The sequence below is a fragment of the Amblyomma maculatum genome, chromosome 3 (genome assembly GCF_055883805.1).
Source record: "Amblyomma maculatum isolate TAMU_Amacu chromosome 3, ASM5588380v1, whole genome shotgun sequence".
In the NCBI taxonomy this organism is placed as follows: Eukaryota; Metazoa; Arthropoda; class Arachnida; order Ixodida; family Ixodidae; genus Amblyomma; species Amblyomma maculatum.
Window position 1 is genome coordinate 52,584,783 of NC_139346.1, and position 19,448 is coordinate 52,604,230.

Sequence of the window (19,448 nt, forward strand, 5' to 3'; positions counted from 1 at the left end):
GGTGTCGCCTCCTCCGGACAATAAAAGTTTACCACCACCACCACGCACTTCGCTACTTGTGTAACAGCGACTTCTGTAACATGCTCATAATTACCGATATACACCGCAGTATAACGTTCTACGGCACGTTTCTAAGGCAACACCGCATTCACTAGAAGCGCTTTTGTACCGCTTTCCAGCATCGAACTCGTGGCTGAGTGGTAGCGTCTACGTCTCAGGATAGGGACACACTAGCGGGAAGACGCGCGCGGAATGCCGCCCGCGGGAAGACGCCTGCGCGGCACAGAGGCCACATTGGTTCCGCGCGGCGGCCGCCGCGCTCCGCCTTGGCGGTCACGTGATAGCTCTGATCTCGTCTTGTCTCGAGCTGCGCGAGCACAGGCGTGATTCCGCGCGCTTTCTCCACCTTGGTAGCAGACCGCGAACCGTTCCACCGCGTTGGTCGCCGATCGTTTTGACTTTTGCTATGGCAGGTTCAGATGATGATGTTGTGACAACGGTGAGCGTCCTGATAATTGTGTGTTCTCTGCTGCTACGACGGCGGCGCGTACAGCAAGCACGGAGGCGAAGATTTTGGGTTCACCCCTGTTGGCGCTACCGAGACACACAGGGGCAGGCCAGCGCTTTGTTGCCTCGGCTGCGCGCAAGAGATGAAGGCTTCTTTCGAGAGTGAGTGATAACAACTTTATATGCGCGCGGCGTGGTGTACATGTGTGTGATGCCATAGTGATTGTTGCTGTTGATTCTTGATTTTTATAGCTTCCTTCGCATGCCGCCGAGCGCGTTTGACACGCTGCTGCAATTAGTCCGGCCTCTGATTGAGCGGCAAGATACTTCATTCAGGCAGTCGATATCTGCACACGATCGGCTTGCCATGACAGTAAGGTAAGTCCTAAAATATTTACACCGTAGTCCAGCATACTATGTCGTTGTCAAAGTACCTCAGCGGTCCTTTGAAACATATTTTTTTTAAACGTTTCCGTAAGTTATACTGCATAAGCAGTGATGCCCCCCCCCCCCCACACACACACACCTTGCACAAGAAAATAGCGCGAATCTTTTGGGAAAATATATTTTTGCTACCTAGGTGCCTGCTGATTGAAATGTATCATTTGCGTAATGCGTATGCGAATAATCGTTTTCAGATTTCTTGCCAACGGTGACACTATAAGAAGCGTGGCCTTCAATTTTCTGACGGGTCGGTCAACTGCTGGCATGATCATCAGAGAAACTTGTGCCGCATTATGGGAGTGCAGCCCATCTACGTGCGGTTTCCGCAAACCCGTGAAGAATGGAAAAAAGTAAGCAACTTCACAGTGCCTCCAGTTTGGTTACCTTTCAAACATGTTGAACTCTTGAATCTTCTTATTTAATCTGCCTCCTAGGATATTTTATGCTGATGATGGATTTTTTTTTACAACTGCAATATGTACATTGTACACTGATGCGTATTACTGCAAATTTTTCTTGGGCTTCATATAATAGTGCCTCTCAATGATTCTTTTAGATCGCCGCAGACATGCACCTACACTGGAATTTTCCAAACTGCATAGGATGCATTGATGGAAAACATATAAGTATTGAATGCCCATCCAATTCTGGATCACGGAACTTTAATTATAAGCAGTCGTTCAGCACAATTCTTATGGCAGCCTGCGATGCACATTACAGGTATGTTGCATTCATTACAGAAAAAGAGCATTTTTTGAAATTTATAATTAATGGTTTTTCTGTCTGGAGTGTCATGAAAAGGGTGTGTATTGCATTCATTCTAATTTGTAAATGAGCGCTGTCATACACGCTTTAAGAAAAAAAATAGCAGTTCAGTGTAGAAAATTTATGTAAGAAATTGAGGAGCATAGTATTACACTGCACTGTGCAATGGTGTGCTCAGTTAAGACTACAGCAAATATATTTGATATTGGAAAACTATTTTGCAGTAGATAAAAGTCTACACCTATTATTTACAGACTGTCTAGTCAGTCAAAGCATAATGTGGCACAGAAATGATTTTATGAGACTGGAACGCAGGCAGTTAGTGACTTCAGAGTAAACAGCACAAAAAAAGAGCAATGTGAAAGTTATGTTATATCATCATCATGTGAAAGTTGTGTTATACACTAAATTGGTTGCATTGACCTTGCTGCCTAATTTCAGATTTGTATATGTTGACATCGGCCACTATGGAGGAGAAAGTGACGGGGGAGTTTTTTTACGCACGAAGCTGTTGCGACACCTGCGTGAACGCAAATTCGGCATTCCCCCAGCAGCGACAGTGGGCTCAGCAGGTCTCATACCATACTTGATGGTAGGAGACGAGGCTTTCCCATTAAAGCCTTTCCTCATGCGTCCTTATCCTCGACGTGGCAAGTTATGCTACTTATTTTCATATCTAACATGTTTCACTCAATACCAAAATGAAAGAATTAATGCAGCTATACAGTGTCACTACTGCCACATTTTGACACAGCAGATAAAACATTACACAATGCATGCATGCCGTAACGACGATGCATGAGAAATTTTTGACACAAAAATAGAAATTTGGTTTAGCCTGGATGCATGGGCGTAGCATTCGTTTCTGCATGAAAAATGCTTCAAAGGACTGTTTAGTGAGTGCAATCCTGTATCAGAGTATTAAAATATTTAATACTGCTAATCCTAATTAGGTTGCATCTTGTGTGAAAGCATTGATTGGTTGCATGCATTAACAAGCTGTACTGTTGACATATATGGTTTAACTTGATGGTTGCAAACAAGACTAGGCTATTTTGCAGGCAGTGCAAGGGCACTTTCAGAACTCTAAAGCTATTGAATGCATGCAAAGGTAGCATGCATTATTGTGTGCCTTGTATTTGGCCTTTTTTTTTTTAGCAGAACTTATGTGCGCAAGCAAAAACTGAAAGCACACTTAACATTGGCTATTGGCAAATGTAGTATATCTTAGCTGTTGTACTGACAGGAAGCACCCAGTGGACTTAGCATATCTCAGCTGTTTTTTTCTGCTGAAATTTATTTTAAGCTAGTATGCATAGCTACTGATTGTTTCAAGAATTTCAGTTTAGTGGCATTGAAATCTTTATGCACATCTGTATATATGTCTATTCTATTATTTTAATTCCATTCCCTTGTTTTTTGTGTAGCTCTTCGTACCTACAGGACCACAGACTACGATGAGTACATGAAGAGAGCTGTATTTAATTACAGACTGAGTCGTGCCAGGAGGTTAATTGAGAATACCTTTGGAATTCTGGCCAGTAGGTGGCGGATACTGAAGCGAGCCTTCAAAGCCTCTGAGAAAACCACCGGGGATATTGTGAACGCTTGTGTGGCCCTTCACAACTTTATGATGAAGGACTCGGTGCTCTCTAGTTCAACATACAGCCCTCCTGGATTCGTTGATCACGAAGACTGGGAGGGGACCATCATAAATGGTACCTGGCGAAATGACAGCACTGGCCTCCCCGGTTGGACAGATCAAGGGTGTCATTCTGCTAGGTAATCCTTGTTCCTAAAATGACATGAAAACAGTTGCCCTTGGCTCTCTGCCTAGAATGTAATGGTTATTCGCTTTTTTTAGCAGGCTTGCTAAATTTTTGACATCAAAAGTTTGTATTTCCTCCTTTATTACCATTGCAGCTGCCTTCTTATTTCAAGCACATCAATAACTGTTATTAAATCTTTCAAATTTCCCATTGTACATAACTGTATGACTCATTTTTAATGAGCACGGAGTAAGTCTTTGTCAACGATTGCCCTAGCTATATACACTTTTGTCATATGTTTGGAGCCCAAGGGATTTGCTCCTGGGCCTATGTTGCTCGTATTGCATTCCAGTGTTGCAAGTCCCATAAAAGCGAGACTATTTTTTATTCCGTTCCCTCCAATGAATGCTACAGAAGCTCCAGCACATGGCCTTGGATCAAAAGCTCTAGTCTCTGAACTTTTGAAAAAGGATGTGCCCAAACTCGTCACTTATTACGAGTTGAAATGTCTTGTTTCAATGCGCATGTTTAACGAGAAGTCAGTGGGTAGAGCAAAAGAATGGGAAAAGTGGAGTACACCCAAAAAGTATCCTGATCAGTATAAACTGAAAAATAAAATTCCTGTATTTCTGTGTTGCAGGGCTGCACTTGAAGTTCGCGATAGACTCGCGTCCTACTTCATGAATGACGACCAGCTGCCATGGCAGGAAAGTGTTGTAACCCGTGCCGGACGACAGGTGAAATTCCCAACAATGGGCAACTATCTTACAATGTGCATCAGCAACATCACTTCAGATCATAATTGTAAAACAGCGCGAACAACAGTAGACAAGAACGAGAAAGACACGGGACGACCGCTGTCCCGTTTCTTTAGCTTTGTCCCGTGTCTTTCTCATTCTTGTCTACCGTTGTTCGCGCTGTTTTACAATTATGAACGTATACCAACTTGCCCAATTGAACATTCTGCTTATCACTTCAGATAAAAGCCAAATTTGCTTGTTTAAGTGTAAAAATAATTTCAGATTGCTCATAGTGTACATTTATTTATTTATTTATTCATACTGCTCCATTTCTGCTTCAAAGAGAAGTTTATGAATCTGAAAAGTTACTTCACATCTTGTTTTGTGAGGTAGGCCTCGCAACTTGGCTGCAATCCAATTGGCAGCCTCCTGGCTGTCATCTGTTGAAGCAGGCACCTCATTTTTTTTATTCCTAAAAGTGTCGCTGAGCAGCTGCCCAGCACTTCCTTGACAGCTATGTCGAAGCTCTCTGACCGCTGCTTTTTAGTCCTGCATATAAATATAAGGGCACAGCTTTTACTTGCAGTCACTGATTGTCACTCAAATTCTGCAGGAAATGTGAACAATGCAAATACCGAGGGGAAGGTCCAATTGGTGATGCCCTTTTGGATGACCTGCGGAGAAGTCAACTAAGCAAAGTAAACTAATGCCATGCAAATGTATGTCTGCTTCCCACAAAAGGCAGCGTGCACAACGTTTTTACCCTGGATGAGATGCAGTGGCTCCTCCTTGAGAATTTGACAACCTGCCGCAAAAATAAAAAGCTAATGTATCGAATTTCTGCTCAGAAAAGTGTACACTAATTTTGCTTACCCTGAAGATCCAGCCACAGCTGTCCCTACTTGTGGTGTGTAGGGAAGCCTGTATAGGAAATAAAATTTATGGCATTATAAAAACATGTTGCTTGCTGACTAGAAATTACACCAAAAGGCGCAAAACAAGGTACTCAAATATACCGGATATCACTGCTTCTCACCTTGCAGTTTTTGGCATGCAATTAATATACAGAAAGCTGAACACATATTCCCATCACTTTCCAATGGAGTGCTGAGTGTATGATTCGATCGAAAGCACACACCAGTGATAAGCCATGGCGCAGATTAAGCCAAGATATGAGTGCTTGTAAAAGTAATCAATTTTTTCACAGAGGTGTGCAGCATAAAAATAAACAACCAGGACAGGACCCATTCTCAATGTGAAAAAGTGCTAGAAAGGGCATGTTGGCAGGTAACCTGTGATGCACTCTAAAGCAGCTGTAAATATTTTTTCACCACCCACCTCAAATCATCTTCATCTGAAAGGTCATTTTGGTTGTCGCAGTACCTGCATATTAAATAAAGGTGTAGGATGCTACTGCCATTTCGGAATAATGTACACCATCATAGCACAGCATACTTACATATCATGAAAAAGTGCTGCAGCTGGGCTAGGAGCAGAGCTGCACAGGTTAGTGAAAAGAGGATGCTGTACATAAACTCTATCAAAGAAATAATTGTTATGGAATGTACACAAGGAGGTGCGCACCTGGCCAGCAGTTGAGGACTGCCAGAGCTCTCTGAAGAGTGTGTAGACTGCAGAATGCCCCTACAAAACAGCACGGATGCCCAGCTTTTAGCATAAAGCCATGTTAAAGTCACTGGATGCTTTATAAATTGAAGTAATGCTAAATGAGAACATGACTGTAACTTACATGCCATCTTCGGGGGGTGTATTCGTTGTCGTCCTGAAATGCAAATTTGAGTTTTTATGAATTGGCTGCAAAGACCTCGCGCAATAAAAACGTCGTGTAGAGAAATGGCAATGAAGCTACCAAGCACTCCAGCCTAATGAAAAATGAAATCTCAAGACCACATACGCGTGTGCAGTCAAAGCAGGAAAAACGGTCTTAAACACACAAAATGCAGCCTAAAGCAAGAAAAGAGCGGTGAACTGGGCAACGAAAGTGAACCAAAATCTCATCAATAAAAAAAAAAATTATGGTGACGAAGCTGGAGCCTTCCAAGGCGGCTGGAAAACGTACTCATTTCACTAAATCATGGCGCGCAACTAAGTGGCGTTTTTTTACCTTTCAGCATAGTGCGGCGCATTTTTCATCATTCCATTGACGATGTCGAACAGGGCCCACTTTGTCTTGACCTTGCCGGCCTCTCCTCCAGCGCCGCTTTTTCGCGCCCCATCCGCCGCCGACACGATCTTCAACCATCTGTCTTTGATGTTTTTAAATTTTGCAGCCGCTTGGTCTCCTGCATGAAAGTCAGTTTACCACGAATACAAGTTGCAAAATACAAAGGTGAGCGCACTTGTCCGAGTTATCAAGGGTGTGGCGCGAAGGACGCTGACATCCAGAGATATCTACCTCAGCTCGAGCGCAGCCCGAGAGACATGCGAACTGCTCAGGCACTATCATAATCGTCCGAGAAGGCCGAAATTTCATATCATTTGCACCGCAGCACACCACTAGAGCGCTCGAAACAAATGCGCTCACTTTTGTACATTGTTCCCGACGCGAACGTCAGCGGACACGCAGAAAATGTATGAAAACAACTCACCTGTCAGCCCGAACTCTGTGCCGATAATCTCCCAGCGATTTATTCGGCCGTCCTTATCTTTGAACTCAGGATGCATTTTGTCGTACAGAAATGGGTAGAGCCGCACCGTCTCCAAAAATCTTTCCATAATATGATCTCTGCTTTGCAGGCACATTTTCATGACGAGCGAAGACGGGAAAAACGGGGAGAAAAGGCGACTGCTAGGCTCGTCGCAGCCGGCACGGAGCGCACGTGCGAAGCCGGCACACGTGACCGAACGAGCCGCCCCTATTGGTCTCCTCTTTTCGCGGCACGCGGCAAGACGCCGAAAATTGGGTCCGCGACCCATTCGTTCCGCGGCAGCTTAACCCGCCGCTGGCGGCGCGCGGAATGCCGCTGGCGGCATTCCGCGCGCGTCTTCCCGCTAGTGTGCCCCTATCCTCACACTCTGGAGACCCTGGTTCGATTCCCACCTAGCCCATCTTGGAAGTTGCTTTTTATTTATGAAGTGCATGCATGAAGTGCATGCCGGGATTTATCGCTCACGGCCAACGCCGCCGACGACACCGGCTTTTCTGCGACATGAGCTCCTTAACGCTACCGCGTTAAAACAGAGGAGTTTGGGGCATGCATGCCCCTGGGCCCCCGCACGGCCCCACTCCACTCAAACGTTCATGTTCCTATTGATCATGACGTCGGCAGCCCAGTCTGTGGCGATCTTCTGCCGAACCGGGTCCTCAGAGTGCAGCAGTGTCTCCCAGTCCTCCCACGTGGTAAGGTGCTCTAGACCCCGCGGGGGGGAGGATCCGCCGGGCATTGGAACAGGATGTGGGCGAGGGTGGCGATGGAGTTGTTGCAAAGGGTGCAGGAGGGATTGGTGAGGGTGTGGTGGTAGGGAGACTCACTATAAGGGGACGGGAGGGGGCGCGCTTGTAGTCGTCGCCAGAGCATCTGGTGGTAGTTGTCTAAAGATGGGTGAGGTGGAGGATGGAGTAGTCGCTCGGACCGATAGGCCTGCGTTAGCTCACTGAAGGAGTGCATGCGATCACGCGTGAATCCCGGATCGGAGGCCGCCGGCGCCCGGTTTAAAGAACCTCGGGCTAACGCATTGGCGGCCTCGTTACCGGGATTCCCGGAGTGCGCAGGCACTCATATCAGCTCCACATAGCGGGGTGGGTTAGCGGCGGGCGAGCTCAGTATACTAAATGCAGAAATGTGAACTCTACCACGCGCAAAATTTAGTAGCGCAGTTTTTGAGTCGGAAATTATGTAGCGTGCTTCTGTGTGTGCAAGCGCGTAGGCGATGGCTGCTTCCTCGGCTGCCTCCGAGGAGGTGACCGAGGGGAGGGGGACAGTAGCAACAGGCTGCATTAAGGAATTTGTGACAGCCAATACCGCTCCCTCATTCGTGCATGCGGCGTCCACCCATACGACGTCCGTTTCGGAGCCGTAGTATTTGTGGAGCGCCGCTGCTCGGGCTCGGCGGCGTTGCTCGTTATACTGGGGGTGCATGTTGCGAGGGAGAGGCTTGATGAGAAGGTCTTGGTGGAGGGGGCGAGATATGGGAAGGAGGGTAGGGTCATTCGCTGGGACACGAATGTCTAAAGTCTCCAGGATATGGCGACCGGTGGAGGTTTTGGTGAGACGCAAGTATTGGGCTTGGCGATGGGCCTTCACAAGCTCCCAATTGTGTTGTGGAGGCCAAGCTGTTCTGTGGCAGTATTAATTGGGAGATGTAGGGCCGTCTTGAACGCCGTGCGCAACATGACGCCCAAGGCGTCCGTTTCCTGCCTGTTGAGTCGGAGATAGGGGACTGAGTACAAGAAACGGCTGAGGACGAAGGCGTGAATTAGACGACATAGGTCGTTCTCCTTCATGCCTCTGTGATGACCCGAAGCTCGTCGGATGAGGTGCGATATCGCGCCTGTCACCCGCTTTACTTTCTTGAGAGTTAAGGTGTTTTTGCCATTATTCTGGATGTGAAGTCCCAGAACCCGGAGCGTATTCACCTCTAGGACGGGACGGCCATAGACTTCGATGACAATCGGTGTGGTGGGGCATCCGCGGGTCGTGGGTCGAAGTATAAGTAGTTCAGACTTCTCTGGGGAGCATGAGAGTCCGATGCTCTGGGCGGTTCTTGTGTGAGGGATGCGGCGTTTTGCAAGGTACCCTCTATGTCGCCATCATTACTGTGTGTGGTCCATAGTGTGATGTCGTCCGCATAAAGGGTATGTCTAAGATGAGGTATCATGGACAGTTTCCGGGCGAGTGGAATGAGCGTGGCGTTGAATAGGAAAGGAGAGAGGACGGAACCCTGTGGAGTACCGACGCTCCTGAGGGTGTAGGGTTGGGAGGTAAGGGGGCCGAAATGAACCTCAGCTATGCGGTCCGTTAAAAAAGCCTGGATATAAGTGTACATCCGTACACCTATGCTCAGGGGAGAGAGGGCGGTCATGATCACCTGATGTTCGACGCGATCAAAAGCTTTGGACAGATCCAAAGCCAGGACTGCCTTTGTGTGGCCCGGGTTAGCCGGGTCGAAGATGTCGTGAGTAAGCTGCAGCATGGCGTCCTGAGCGGAGAGATGGGGGCGGAATCCCACCATGCTGTGTGGGTAAAGGTCGTTGTCCGCCATGTGAAGTGTCAATCTCGCAAGTGCAACGTGCTCGAAAAGTTTCCCGAGACACGAGGTAAGAGAGATTGGGCGCAGGTTTTGTAGTTTAAGAGGCTTGTTCGGTTTAGGTATAAATATTACCTTGGCATGTCGCCAGGACTGGGGCAGGGTGCCCTCCGCCCAGCATTTGTTGAAGTAGTCTTTACTCTGTGTGATTGATTTGTCATCAAGATTGCGGAGTATAGAATTCGAGATTTTGTCCAGTCCCGGTGCTGAATTTCTGCGGAGCGTCAGGACTGCCGCTCTTACCTCCGTTTCCGAAATATCAGCGTCTAATTCCGGGTTAGGTTTTCCTGAGTAGGGGGGCATGGGGTCGGATGTGCCGGGTGAGGTGTATGTTCACTGAGGCGTGTCAATGAGAGCGTCCGGGTCGCTGTTGTGTGTACGAGGCGTCTAACATGATGTTGTGTAGCGGATTTGGACTGTGTTGGATTTATGAGATGTCTTAGAAGTTGCCAAGCTCGCTTGGTAGACAGTTTTCCGGTGAGTCCATCGCAAACTTGCCTCCAATTAAAGCGGCATACCTCCTCTGCGTGTTGTTGTATTTGCGTCTGCAGTGCGGTCAGTCGCTTTTTAAGCGCTCCGTTTAACTTGTTGCGTTTCCAACGCTCGAGTAAGCTGTGGTACGCCTCCCAGAGGTGGACGAGGCGGGAATCTAGAGTGGGGGTGTCCTGTGTGGTTGTAATTAGCCGGGTATTCTGTTGGACATCGGTCATAAGTGATTCTATTCACTCTTCGATGTCCGTGATAGTTGTGTTTGTGTCGTCCTTCCGCAATGCGCGGATGGCGTCTCAGTTCATTAGTTTGTGGGGGATGTGTGTGTGGCGCGATTGTTTAACGGGGAGCGAGATGTTAACGATGTAGTGATCGCTTCCCAGTGTGTGTTGTGTTCTTGTCCAGGTGACGCCACCGAGGAAGCGACTGAGCGTCAGGTCCGGATTGGTGTCCATGCTGACGCTGGTGCCGATCCGCGTGGGTGTGTGGAAATTGTTGTGTGTAGTGAGGCGCAGCTCCTGGACTAAGGACCAGAGGCGTCGACCACGGCCCGCAGTATAACTGTACCCCCAGTCGGTGTGTTGGCAGTTGAAGTCCCCTCCGATGAGGAGAGGGTGCTTGCCAGCGAGTCGGTGGAGGTCCCGCAAGAGCGTCTCCAGGGAAGACATTGGATGAGATGGGGGGTGGTATATATTGGCAATGAAGATGGAGGGCACTGTGTGTGGGTGATGCATTATTTCCGTGATAACGCAGGGTGTCTCTGACGTAATAGTGTGTGTTTGGTGGGTGATTGCACGGTGAATAAGAGTGGACACCCTGGGTTTGTCCGTGGTATCGGAGTGGTAGGGCATAAAACTAGACAGTGATGCTCTAGTGGCCGTATCCTGGAGAAGGATGATTTGGGGTGGCGGGGTGAGGATGGGAACGAGTAATTGGAAAGGCGCACGCTTTCCCCGGAAGCCGCGGCAATTCCACTGGAGAATGGGTAAATTAAGTTGCTGCCCCGCCATAGTGGAGAGATTGGGAGCCAAGTGCGCTAGGCGTTGAAGAGGGTGGTGGTTGCGAGGGATGAAGAGGAGGTAGTTGGAGATTGATGTGCTTCAGGATAACGGTTTGTGTGTGCTCTAAGGTTTGAATGCGGGTGTCTATGCTGGTCATTCTCATGTCAAGCGTATGAACCAAACGTGAGAACATCGAGTCAATTTTGTTTTCGAGTTGGGTGAAGAGGGAGTCGATTTTGGAATCTATCCGGGCTTCTAAAGCCTTTAGCTTTGATTCAAATGTTGCCTCGACTTGCTTAAAAGCATCATGTGTGACAGGAGGGGGTTCTGACGTACGTTTCTTTTTGGGCGGTGGTTGCGTGGCTGGGGATGTTGGAGAAAAGGCGGGAGGTACAGCTTGGGAAGGGAGGGTGGATGAGGAGGGTTGGTGTGGGGTCTGTATAAGGGAGGAAAGGCGGCTTACCTCTTCCCGCAGGGCCCTGAGCTCCTTGTCGCGTGAATCCTCCTGATGTGATTGGGGTGGCGGGGTTTGTTTAGAGATGACGGTCGGCCCATGACATCTTTTTTGGGTCCTTTGCACTTTCTCCTTTGCGAAGCGACGTTGATCGAGTGGCGTTCAATGCTATCTTCCGAGTAGCGTCTCCGAGCGGCTTGTCCTTACGAGAGAGGTGTTGAGTTGCAGGGTTGGTCGCAGGTCTTCGCCCTTTAGCCTAGCATCTCCCCGTACCCGTCATGTGTGCTTATCCGCATAAAATACATTCCGTAGTGCAGGAAGGGATAATCTCCTTGGGATGTGGTTTCCCACACCTCGGGCAGTTATTCGTACGTGGCAGTGTGCACACATCTGTCCTGTGGCCTGGCTGTCTGCAGTTGATACAAGCGTCCATGTGGCCTCTGTAAGGGGTGCACCTGTGGAGTCCCCCGCCGTAAATAACTGTGCGAGGAACCGGTCCTTCTCTAAAAGTAATTAATATTGATCGAGTGGCACCCATGCGTCGAGCATCCACTATTGGAGCACTGGGATTGCTGTTCACGAGATCATCCAGAAGCTCCCTGGGTGTTTCATTCCAGTAAGCGTTCGAGATTACTCCTCTCACCACGCCGTCCGGGGGAGCAATGTAGGCTGCTACGGCGTAGTCGGTGTCTTGAATTAATTTTGGTGATTTGTGCCAGCATAAGTGCGTCGTTCTGGTGCGGCGTGCTCATTGTACACATGTTATTGGTGGGATGAACGCGTAGCTGGGTGCGGGTGAGCTCCTCGAGTGAAACGGTGGCGTTCAAGATTGAGACGCGCAGCTGTCGTGGCGGTAGTGAGGTGAGGTGAAGCCCTCCATGGGAGCGGAAAATAACCTTGTAATCTTCAATCGGTAGTGGCGGCTGCTGTCCTGACATTTGTGCGGCAGTGCGGGCGGCGCGCAGCTGCTCGGATGCCTGGGCCTTGATAGCACTTGGGGTGGCAGATGATGCCGCTCCAGCGTCTGTGGTAGGCTTGTCTGCCTGATCGGTCTGCATAGCGGAGATCTGGTGAATCTGCTGTTGCTCCTGGGTGCCGTCGGGAACGCTGAGGTTGTGAGTCCAGTCCCGCGGATTGAAGTCCCGAGGGTCAATAGCTTCGCCTGGCGCGTGCACCTTCATGATGGCTTTGTGCTTGGAGGTCACGTTCGGAGTAGGCCTAGCTCCCAGCGGAGCGAGGCCTAGCTCGGGCGACGCGGTGGCTCAAGGCGAAATGGATCGTGAGGGCCCGAAAACTGGCCAGTTCGGGCCGAAATTTGGTATGGGCGTGGCGCTCACCTGCACAGGGCTCTTGTTGGTGAAAAATAAGCCACTGGTTCGGGCTACTGGCGAATGTCGCCGTCTTCGCACGGAGCCGACGTGAAGCGCGTCCGCACTCCAAGCAAGGCGGAACCGGAAGTCTCTACAGCAGGCGTCTGTGCTGTAGCCTAGATCCGACAGCTACGCGTCTCGTACGCGTATTGAAGTTGGTGGGAGCCGCATCTAGTAGAGACGCGGGCAACCGGCGTTCGGCCATCCGTTTTATGGCTATACGTCATCATAGCTGCTGGGAAGGTCTGAGTCTAGCTGCGCCTAAGTTCTGTAGCTCAGGCAGACGCGTCTGGAGGCAGGAGCGAGTCAATCTTGCTCTGGAACCCCAGATGTCTGTGGTGGAAGCCCTAGCCTGGTCACTCGGGTCGCCAGTCTGCAATCCCTGACATATGTGGCAAAAGCCTAAGCCTGGTCACTCGGGTCGCCAGCAGACAGACGCAGCCGAGAGACTTTCTCCCTGACTGTTCTCTTCTGTGTCCTCGTCCCGACTCCCTCCTCTCTCTGCGCTTTCGTCCCCGCCTGCGCTTGATCCGCGTGGCACTTTCTCGATGCGCCACGTGTTTCCTGCTTTCTCCTCTTCGTCTTTGTTGGCGGCGTATCGACGTGGCGCTTGCGCCTTACAAAAGTCCCCCTCGATGAGTTAGTTCCACCGGAAAAACTTCTACTTGGAAGCGACACACTAAGTAGACGCGGGAAAACTCTACGAGGATCTTTTTCTTGTCTGCCAACTCCATTGTTCACGCACCGCATCGCAACACACCTCACGCACTATCTCTTGATGCACACACGATAAACCATTTGTTCGCACAGGTTCACCGTTTGCACCAAAAAACGCACACGAGAGTCGAAATACAACCGAAGTAACAACGGCTAAATTCCCACTTATGCTGTCCGGATTCGCTCATCATTCAGTTCGCGAATATCGGCTTCAATGCTCTACACATGCGTAAGTCAAGAAATCATCCGCCGCCTAAATACTCAATCTTTCTCGTCAACACTTGCACAAACGTTCACTATTACACAGTGAAAAACGTTCCTCGAAACACATATATACAAGACGAATAACTTATGTCCGGCACAGGAATAACTATCTATTCCGTCGATGTACAGTCTCTTTAAACAATAGTTCGCGTTCCTCACTCTAATTCACTGTCTTAGCGCTTGGTGGATTCGTAGGAAACCTTTACGCTTGTCACAAATGATCAGTGGCAGTATGACTTAACACTGAACATTTAGGGTCGAGCGCTACCCACCGGGATCAAACACATCCTTGTCTGCTAGTGTGGCCCAGGAGGGCAGCAGCGTGTAAGATAAACGCAAGCGTCCCTTGTCATGGCTGTGTCATTCTCCTACATTGTAGCAAATGCTAGCTGTCAGCGCATACTGCCCGCAAACCTATAAATACCTGAATGACGACATAAGAGAAGTGTTTTCACACAAATGTCATGACTTGCTTATCCAGTTCAGTCTCAGAAGCCTCTAACTTTGCGATCTGCCTGTTACACATTTCGACAAGTGGGTGGCACGGTAGATTACCCTTCAGTTCTACCTACGCCGCTGTTAATTTGCTGCCTACAGAGCACGGGACGTAATCTCTCGCCACCGCTGGTACTACATTCTTTCACCATGAAGCTCATCTTAGCACTGTCCGAGCCCACACCTTCCTGCTTGCAATCGGCTCGCCTACCCATCTGTACTGCTGGCTTCTCGGATACCGCTACTAGTGTTGCTGTCACTGCTAGAACTGTGCAGCTCTCGACTCAGCCTGCCTGCCATGCCGTCAGTCCAGTCGGCAACAAAAGCTCGGTACTCACGCCTGCCAAGTAATTCGAGTCTTCATTCTCGTAGCCGAGCACGTTCAGCTGCTTCGCAAGGTTCGACCTGCATAGTTTCATCATCGCAAGAATTTTGCCTCCTAAGCCCATGCCGCTCACCTTCACCACAGGCATACACTTCCTCTCTATATCAACATCTGTGGTTGATTGCACCACTCGAGACTTCTTGACACGACACGAACTGCAACTGCTCTGTCCGCTTCAGTGCACACTACAACATCACTCTCCGCAGGAAACGGGCATTCCTCTTCGACTTGTTCTTCGCCAACAGACTTAATACTGCTGTTCACCTCATCAATCGCCTCGAAGAGTGCTCTATCAGTGCCAATTACGCCAGTGTATGGCTGCGCCTGCACTGGCTCCGGTGGATTACGCGCCGCTCTCCGTGAGCGCTGCTCCATAAGCCGCACCTGTAACTCCAAATCCTCTTTCGTTTTCTTCAAACGTTGTATGGATGCTTTGTGCTGAGCGGCCCTAGCCTTCCGCTCAGCTGCCGTGGCTTAACTCTCAGCAACCCGTTTATCGCCCCTATTAGCGCGCGCTTTATTAAGCGCTTCTTGCAATCACTCACGCAACTTCGCACCCTTCAGTCCGGTGAGCTCTCCTGCCCCCGCTTACATTGAAGCGAAAAGTGCGTTCAGCAATGGCCTACAGACTGCTGTTCCTTTTTCAAGAGCGGACACAACGTGTCTTCTTACGAACTATATGAAGAATGCTACTGCTGCATACAGGGCCCAGTCAGGCACATGAAACATTCGTGTAAAAGGCTCGTGTAAAAGGTTTGTTTTTATGGTGTAAAAGGCTCGATCAAACACTGAAATTTTACATTCCGCGTGATATTCCGCATCATAATGCATGCTTGCTTTATAAATTTCGTTTAAACTTTGCTTTCACGCACAGGCACTTACATTTAATGGAGAGGTGGACACCCTGGAATGTTCAGTTTCTGGCATCCCCGAGAGTGTGGACCATAGATTATTAGTGTGCCCAGTGTACGCGTGTGAAAGAAATGTGCTAGCCGCTTCCTTGAAGCATTTGGACAACAGGGCTTTGTCGGAGGAACTGCTGGTGGGCGCTTGGCAGGACAAGGGAATGGTGTCCAGGCAGTGCGGGCTCTTTTCCGTTTTTTTTTTTAGCTTCACCGGACAGTATTTGTGCTTGTAAAGCAAGCTGCCGTGCCTGTATATATATTTCATAGGTTTTCTTTCTCGCATCGTCACCCGTCATGATCTTCTTTTTTCTACCTTTCCCTATCCCCAGTGCAAAGTAGCAGACCAGATTTCAAACATTCCGGCCAACCTCACTGCCTTTACTTAAAATAAATCCATCTATGATTCTACTAGCTGTAACGCACTCATCTTGCATTAAAAGGACACAAATACTTAAAATATACAGTAACCGTCCGCCTCGTCTTGTTGCGGACCCCAAAATGTTTGAAGGTGTTCTCGGGAACGAAGGTAAAAATAAACAGATGAGAAGGCGGCACTAGAAGAAAAAATATATCTAATTTACCACTGAAGAAAACGCAAACACGTCCACTCAAGAAAAGGAAACGAAACACGCGAAACGAATAGGAAAATATTCTACATAAGAACAGCAAAGGTACACTCATGCGTTCCTCTCCTTTGAAATGGTGAGTACGGCGGAATGGTCTGTCTGGGCGTCGGCGGAGTCGGCGTTTCTGAGTGCATCCCGAACTGAGGCGTCGTGTCAACGGTCGCTTTACAGCAGGCCTCTGCACTGTAGCCTGGGGTCCGTCTGGAGTCAGGAGCGAGTCAATCCAGATCTGGAACCCCAGACGTCTGCGACGGAAGCCCAAGCCTGGTCACTCGAGTCTCCAGCGGAATCTTCTGTTGTCGAGGGCTATCCGGGTCTGCAATCCCCGACGTGTGTGACGAAAGCGCAAGCCTGGTCACTTTGGTGGCCAGCAGAATCTTCTGTCGAGGAGGGCCATACGGGTCTGCCATACCGGACGTGTGTGACGAAAGTGCAAGCCTGGTCACTCTGGTCGCCAGCAGAATCTTCTGTCGACGAGGGCCATACGGGTCTGCCATACCCGACGTGTGTGACGAAAGTGCAAGCCTGGTCACTCTGGTCGCCAGCAGAATCTTCTGTCGACGAGGACTATACGGGTCTGCAATCCCGGACGTGTGTGACGAAAGCGCAAACCTGGCCACTCGGGTCGCCAGCAGAATCTTCTGTCGACGAGGACTATACGGGTCTGCAATACAGGACGTGTGTGACGAAAGTGCAAGGCTGGTCACTCTGGTCACCAGCAGACTCTTCTGTTGAGAAGGGCTATACGGGTCTGCAATCCCGGACGTGTGTGACGAAAGCGCAAGCCTGGCCACTCGGGTCGCCAGCAGAACCTTCTCTCGACGAGGACTATACGGGTCTGCAATCCCGGAGGTGTGTGACAAAAGCGCAAGCCTGGCCACTCGGGTCGCCGGCAGAATCTTCTGTCGACGAGGACTATACGGGTCTGCAATACCGGACGTGTGTGACGAAAGTGCAAGCCTGGTCACTCTGGTCGCCAGCAGAATCTTCTGTCGACGAGGACTATACGGGTCTGCAATACCGGACGTGTGTGACGAAAGCGCAAGCCTGGTCACTCTGGTCGCCAGCAGAATCGTCTGTCGACGAGGACTATACGGGTCTGCAATCCCGGACGTGTGTGAGGAAAGCGCAAGCCTGGCCACTCAGGTCGCCAGCAGAATCTTCAGTCCACGAGGACTATACGGGTCTGCAATACCGGACGTGTGTGACGAAAGTGCAAGCCTGGTCACTCTGGTCGCGAGCAGAATCTTCTGTCAACGAGCGCCATAAGGGTCTGCCATACCGGACGTGTGTGACGAAAGTGCAAGCCTGGTCACTCTGGTCGCCAGCAGAATCTTCTGTCGACGAGGACTATACGGGTCTGCAATCCCGGACGTGTGTGACGAAAGCGCAAACCTGGCCGCTCGGGTCGCCAGCAGAATCTTCTGTCGACGAGGACTATACGGGTCTGCAATCCCGGACGTGTGTGACGAAAGCGCAAGCCTGGCCACTCGGGTCGCCAGCAGAACCTTCTGTCAACGAGGACTATGCGGGTCTGCAATACCGGACGTGTGTGCCGAAAGTGCAAGCCTGGTCACTCTGGTCGCCAGCAGAATCTTCTGTTGACGAGGTCTACGGGTCTGCCATACCGGACGTGTGTGACAAAACTGCAAGCCTGGTCACACTGGTCGCCAGCAGAATCTTCTGTCGACGAGGAATATACGGGTCTGCAATCCCGGACGTGTGTGACGAAAGCGCAAGCCTGGCCACTTGGGTCGCCAGCAGAATCTTCTGTCCACGAGGACTATACGGATCTGCAATACCGGACGTGTGTGACGAAAGTGCAAGCCTGGTCACTCTGGTCGCGAGCAGAATCTTCTGTCAACGAGGGCCATAAGGGTCTGCCATACCGGACGTGTGTGACGAAAGTGCAAGCCTGGTCACTCTGGTCGCCAGCAGAATCTTCTGTCGACGAGGACTATACGGGTCTGCAATCCCGGACGTGTGTGACGAAAGCGCAAGCCTGGCCACTCGGGTCGCCAGCAGAATCTTCTGTCGACGAGGACTATACGGGTCTGCAATACCGGACGTGTGTGACGAAAGTGCAAGCCTGGCCACTCGGGTCGCCAGCAGAATCTTCTGTCGACGAGGACTATACGGGTCTGCAATCCCGGACGTGTGTGACGAAATTGCAAGCCTGGCCACTCGGGTCGCCGGCAGAATCTTCTGTCGACAAGGACTATACGGGTCTGCAATACCGGACGTGTGTGACGAAAGCGCAAGCCTGGTCACTCGGGTCGCCAGCAGAATCTTCTGTCGACGAGGACTATACGGGTCTGCAATCCCGGACGTGTGTGACGAAAGCGCAAGCCTGGCCACTCGGGTCGCCAGCAGAATCTTCTGTCGACGAGGACTATACGGGTCTGCAATCCCGGACGTGTGTTACGAAAGCGCAAGCCTGGCCACTCGGGTCGCCAGCAGAATCTTCTGTCGACGAGGACTATACGGGTCTGCAATCCCGGACGTGTGTGACGAAAGCGCAAGCCTGGCCACTCGGGTCGCCAGCAGAATCTTCTGTCGACGAGGACTATACGGGTCTGCATTTCCGGACGTGTGTGACGAAAGTGCAAGCCTGGTCACTCTGGTCGCCAGCAGAATCTTCCGTCGACGAGGACTATACGGGTCTGCAATCCCGGACGTGTGTGACGAAAGCGCAAGCCTGGCCACTCGGGCCGCCAGCAGAATCTTCTGTCGACGAGTACTATACGGGTCTTCAGTACCGGACGTGTGTGACGAAAGTGCAAGCCTGGCCACTCGGGTCGCCAGCAGAATCTTCTGTCGACAAGGACTATACGGGTCTGCAATACCGGACGTGTGTGACGAAAGCGCAAGCCTGGTCACTCTGGTCGCCAGCAGAATCTTCTGTCGACGAGGAATATACGGGTCTGCAATCCCGGACGTGTGTGACGAAAGCGCAAGCCTGGCCACTTGGGTCGCCAGCAGAATCTTCTGTCCACGAGGACTATACGGATCTGCAATACCGGACGTGTGTGACGAAAGTGCAAGCCTGGTCACTCTGGTCGCGAGCAGAATCTTCTGTCAACGAGGGCCATAAGGGTCTGCCATACCGGACGTGTGTGACGAAAGTGCAAGCCTGGTCACTCTGGTCGCCAGCAGAATCTTCTGTCGACGAGGACTATACGGGTCTGCAATCCCGGACGTGTGTGACGAAAGCGCAAGCCTGGCCACTCGGGTCGCCAGCAGAATCTT

General features: G+C 50.3%; 1 protein-coding gene across 1 annotated transcript; it reads right to left on the reverse strand.

Annotated features, from left to right (window-relative positions):
• Positions 1 to 4,590: 4,590 nt before the first annotated feature.
• Positions 4,591 to 7,164, reverse strand: LOC146194764 (uncharacterized). The gene is made up of 6 exons (XM_084596633.1): positions 6,835 to 7,164; positions 6,351 to 6,528; positions 5,976 to 6,008; positions 5,810 to 5,869; positions 5,685 to 5,723; positions 4,591 to 4,774 (listed from the first exon to the last, which is right to left on the reverse strand). Exons 1-6 carry the CDS (start codon positions 7,160 to 7,162, stop codon positions 4,591 to 4,593), a joined length of 822 nt encoding a protein of 273 aa, XP_084452759.1. The 5' UTR covers positions 7,163 to 7,164.
• Positions 7,165 to 19,448: the final 12,284 nt, after the last annotated feature.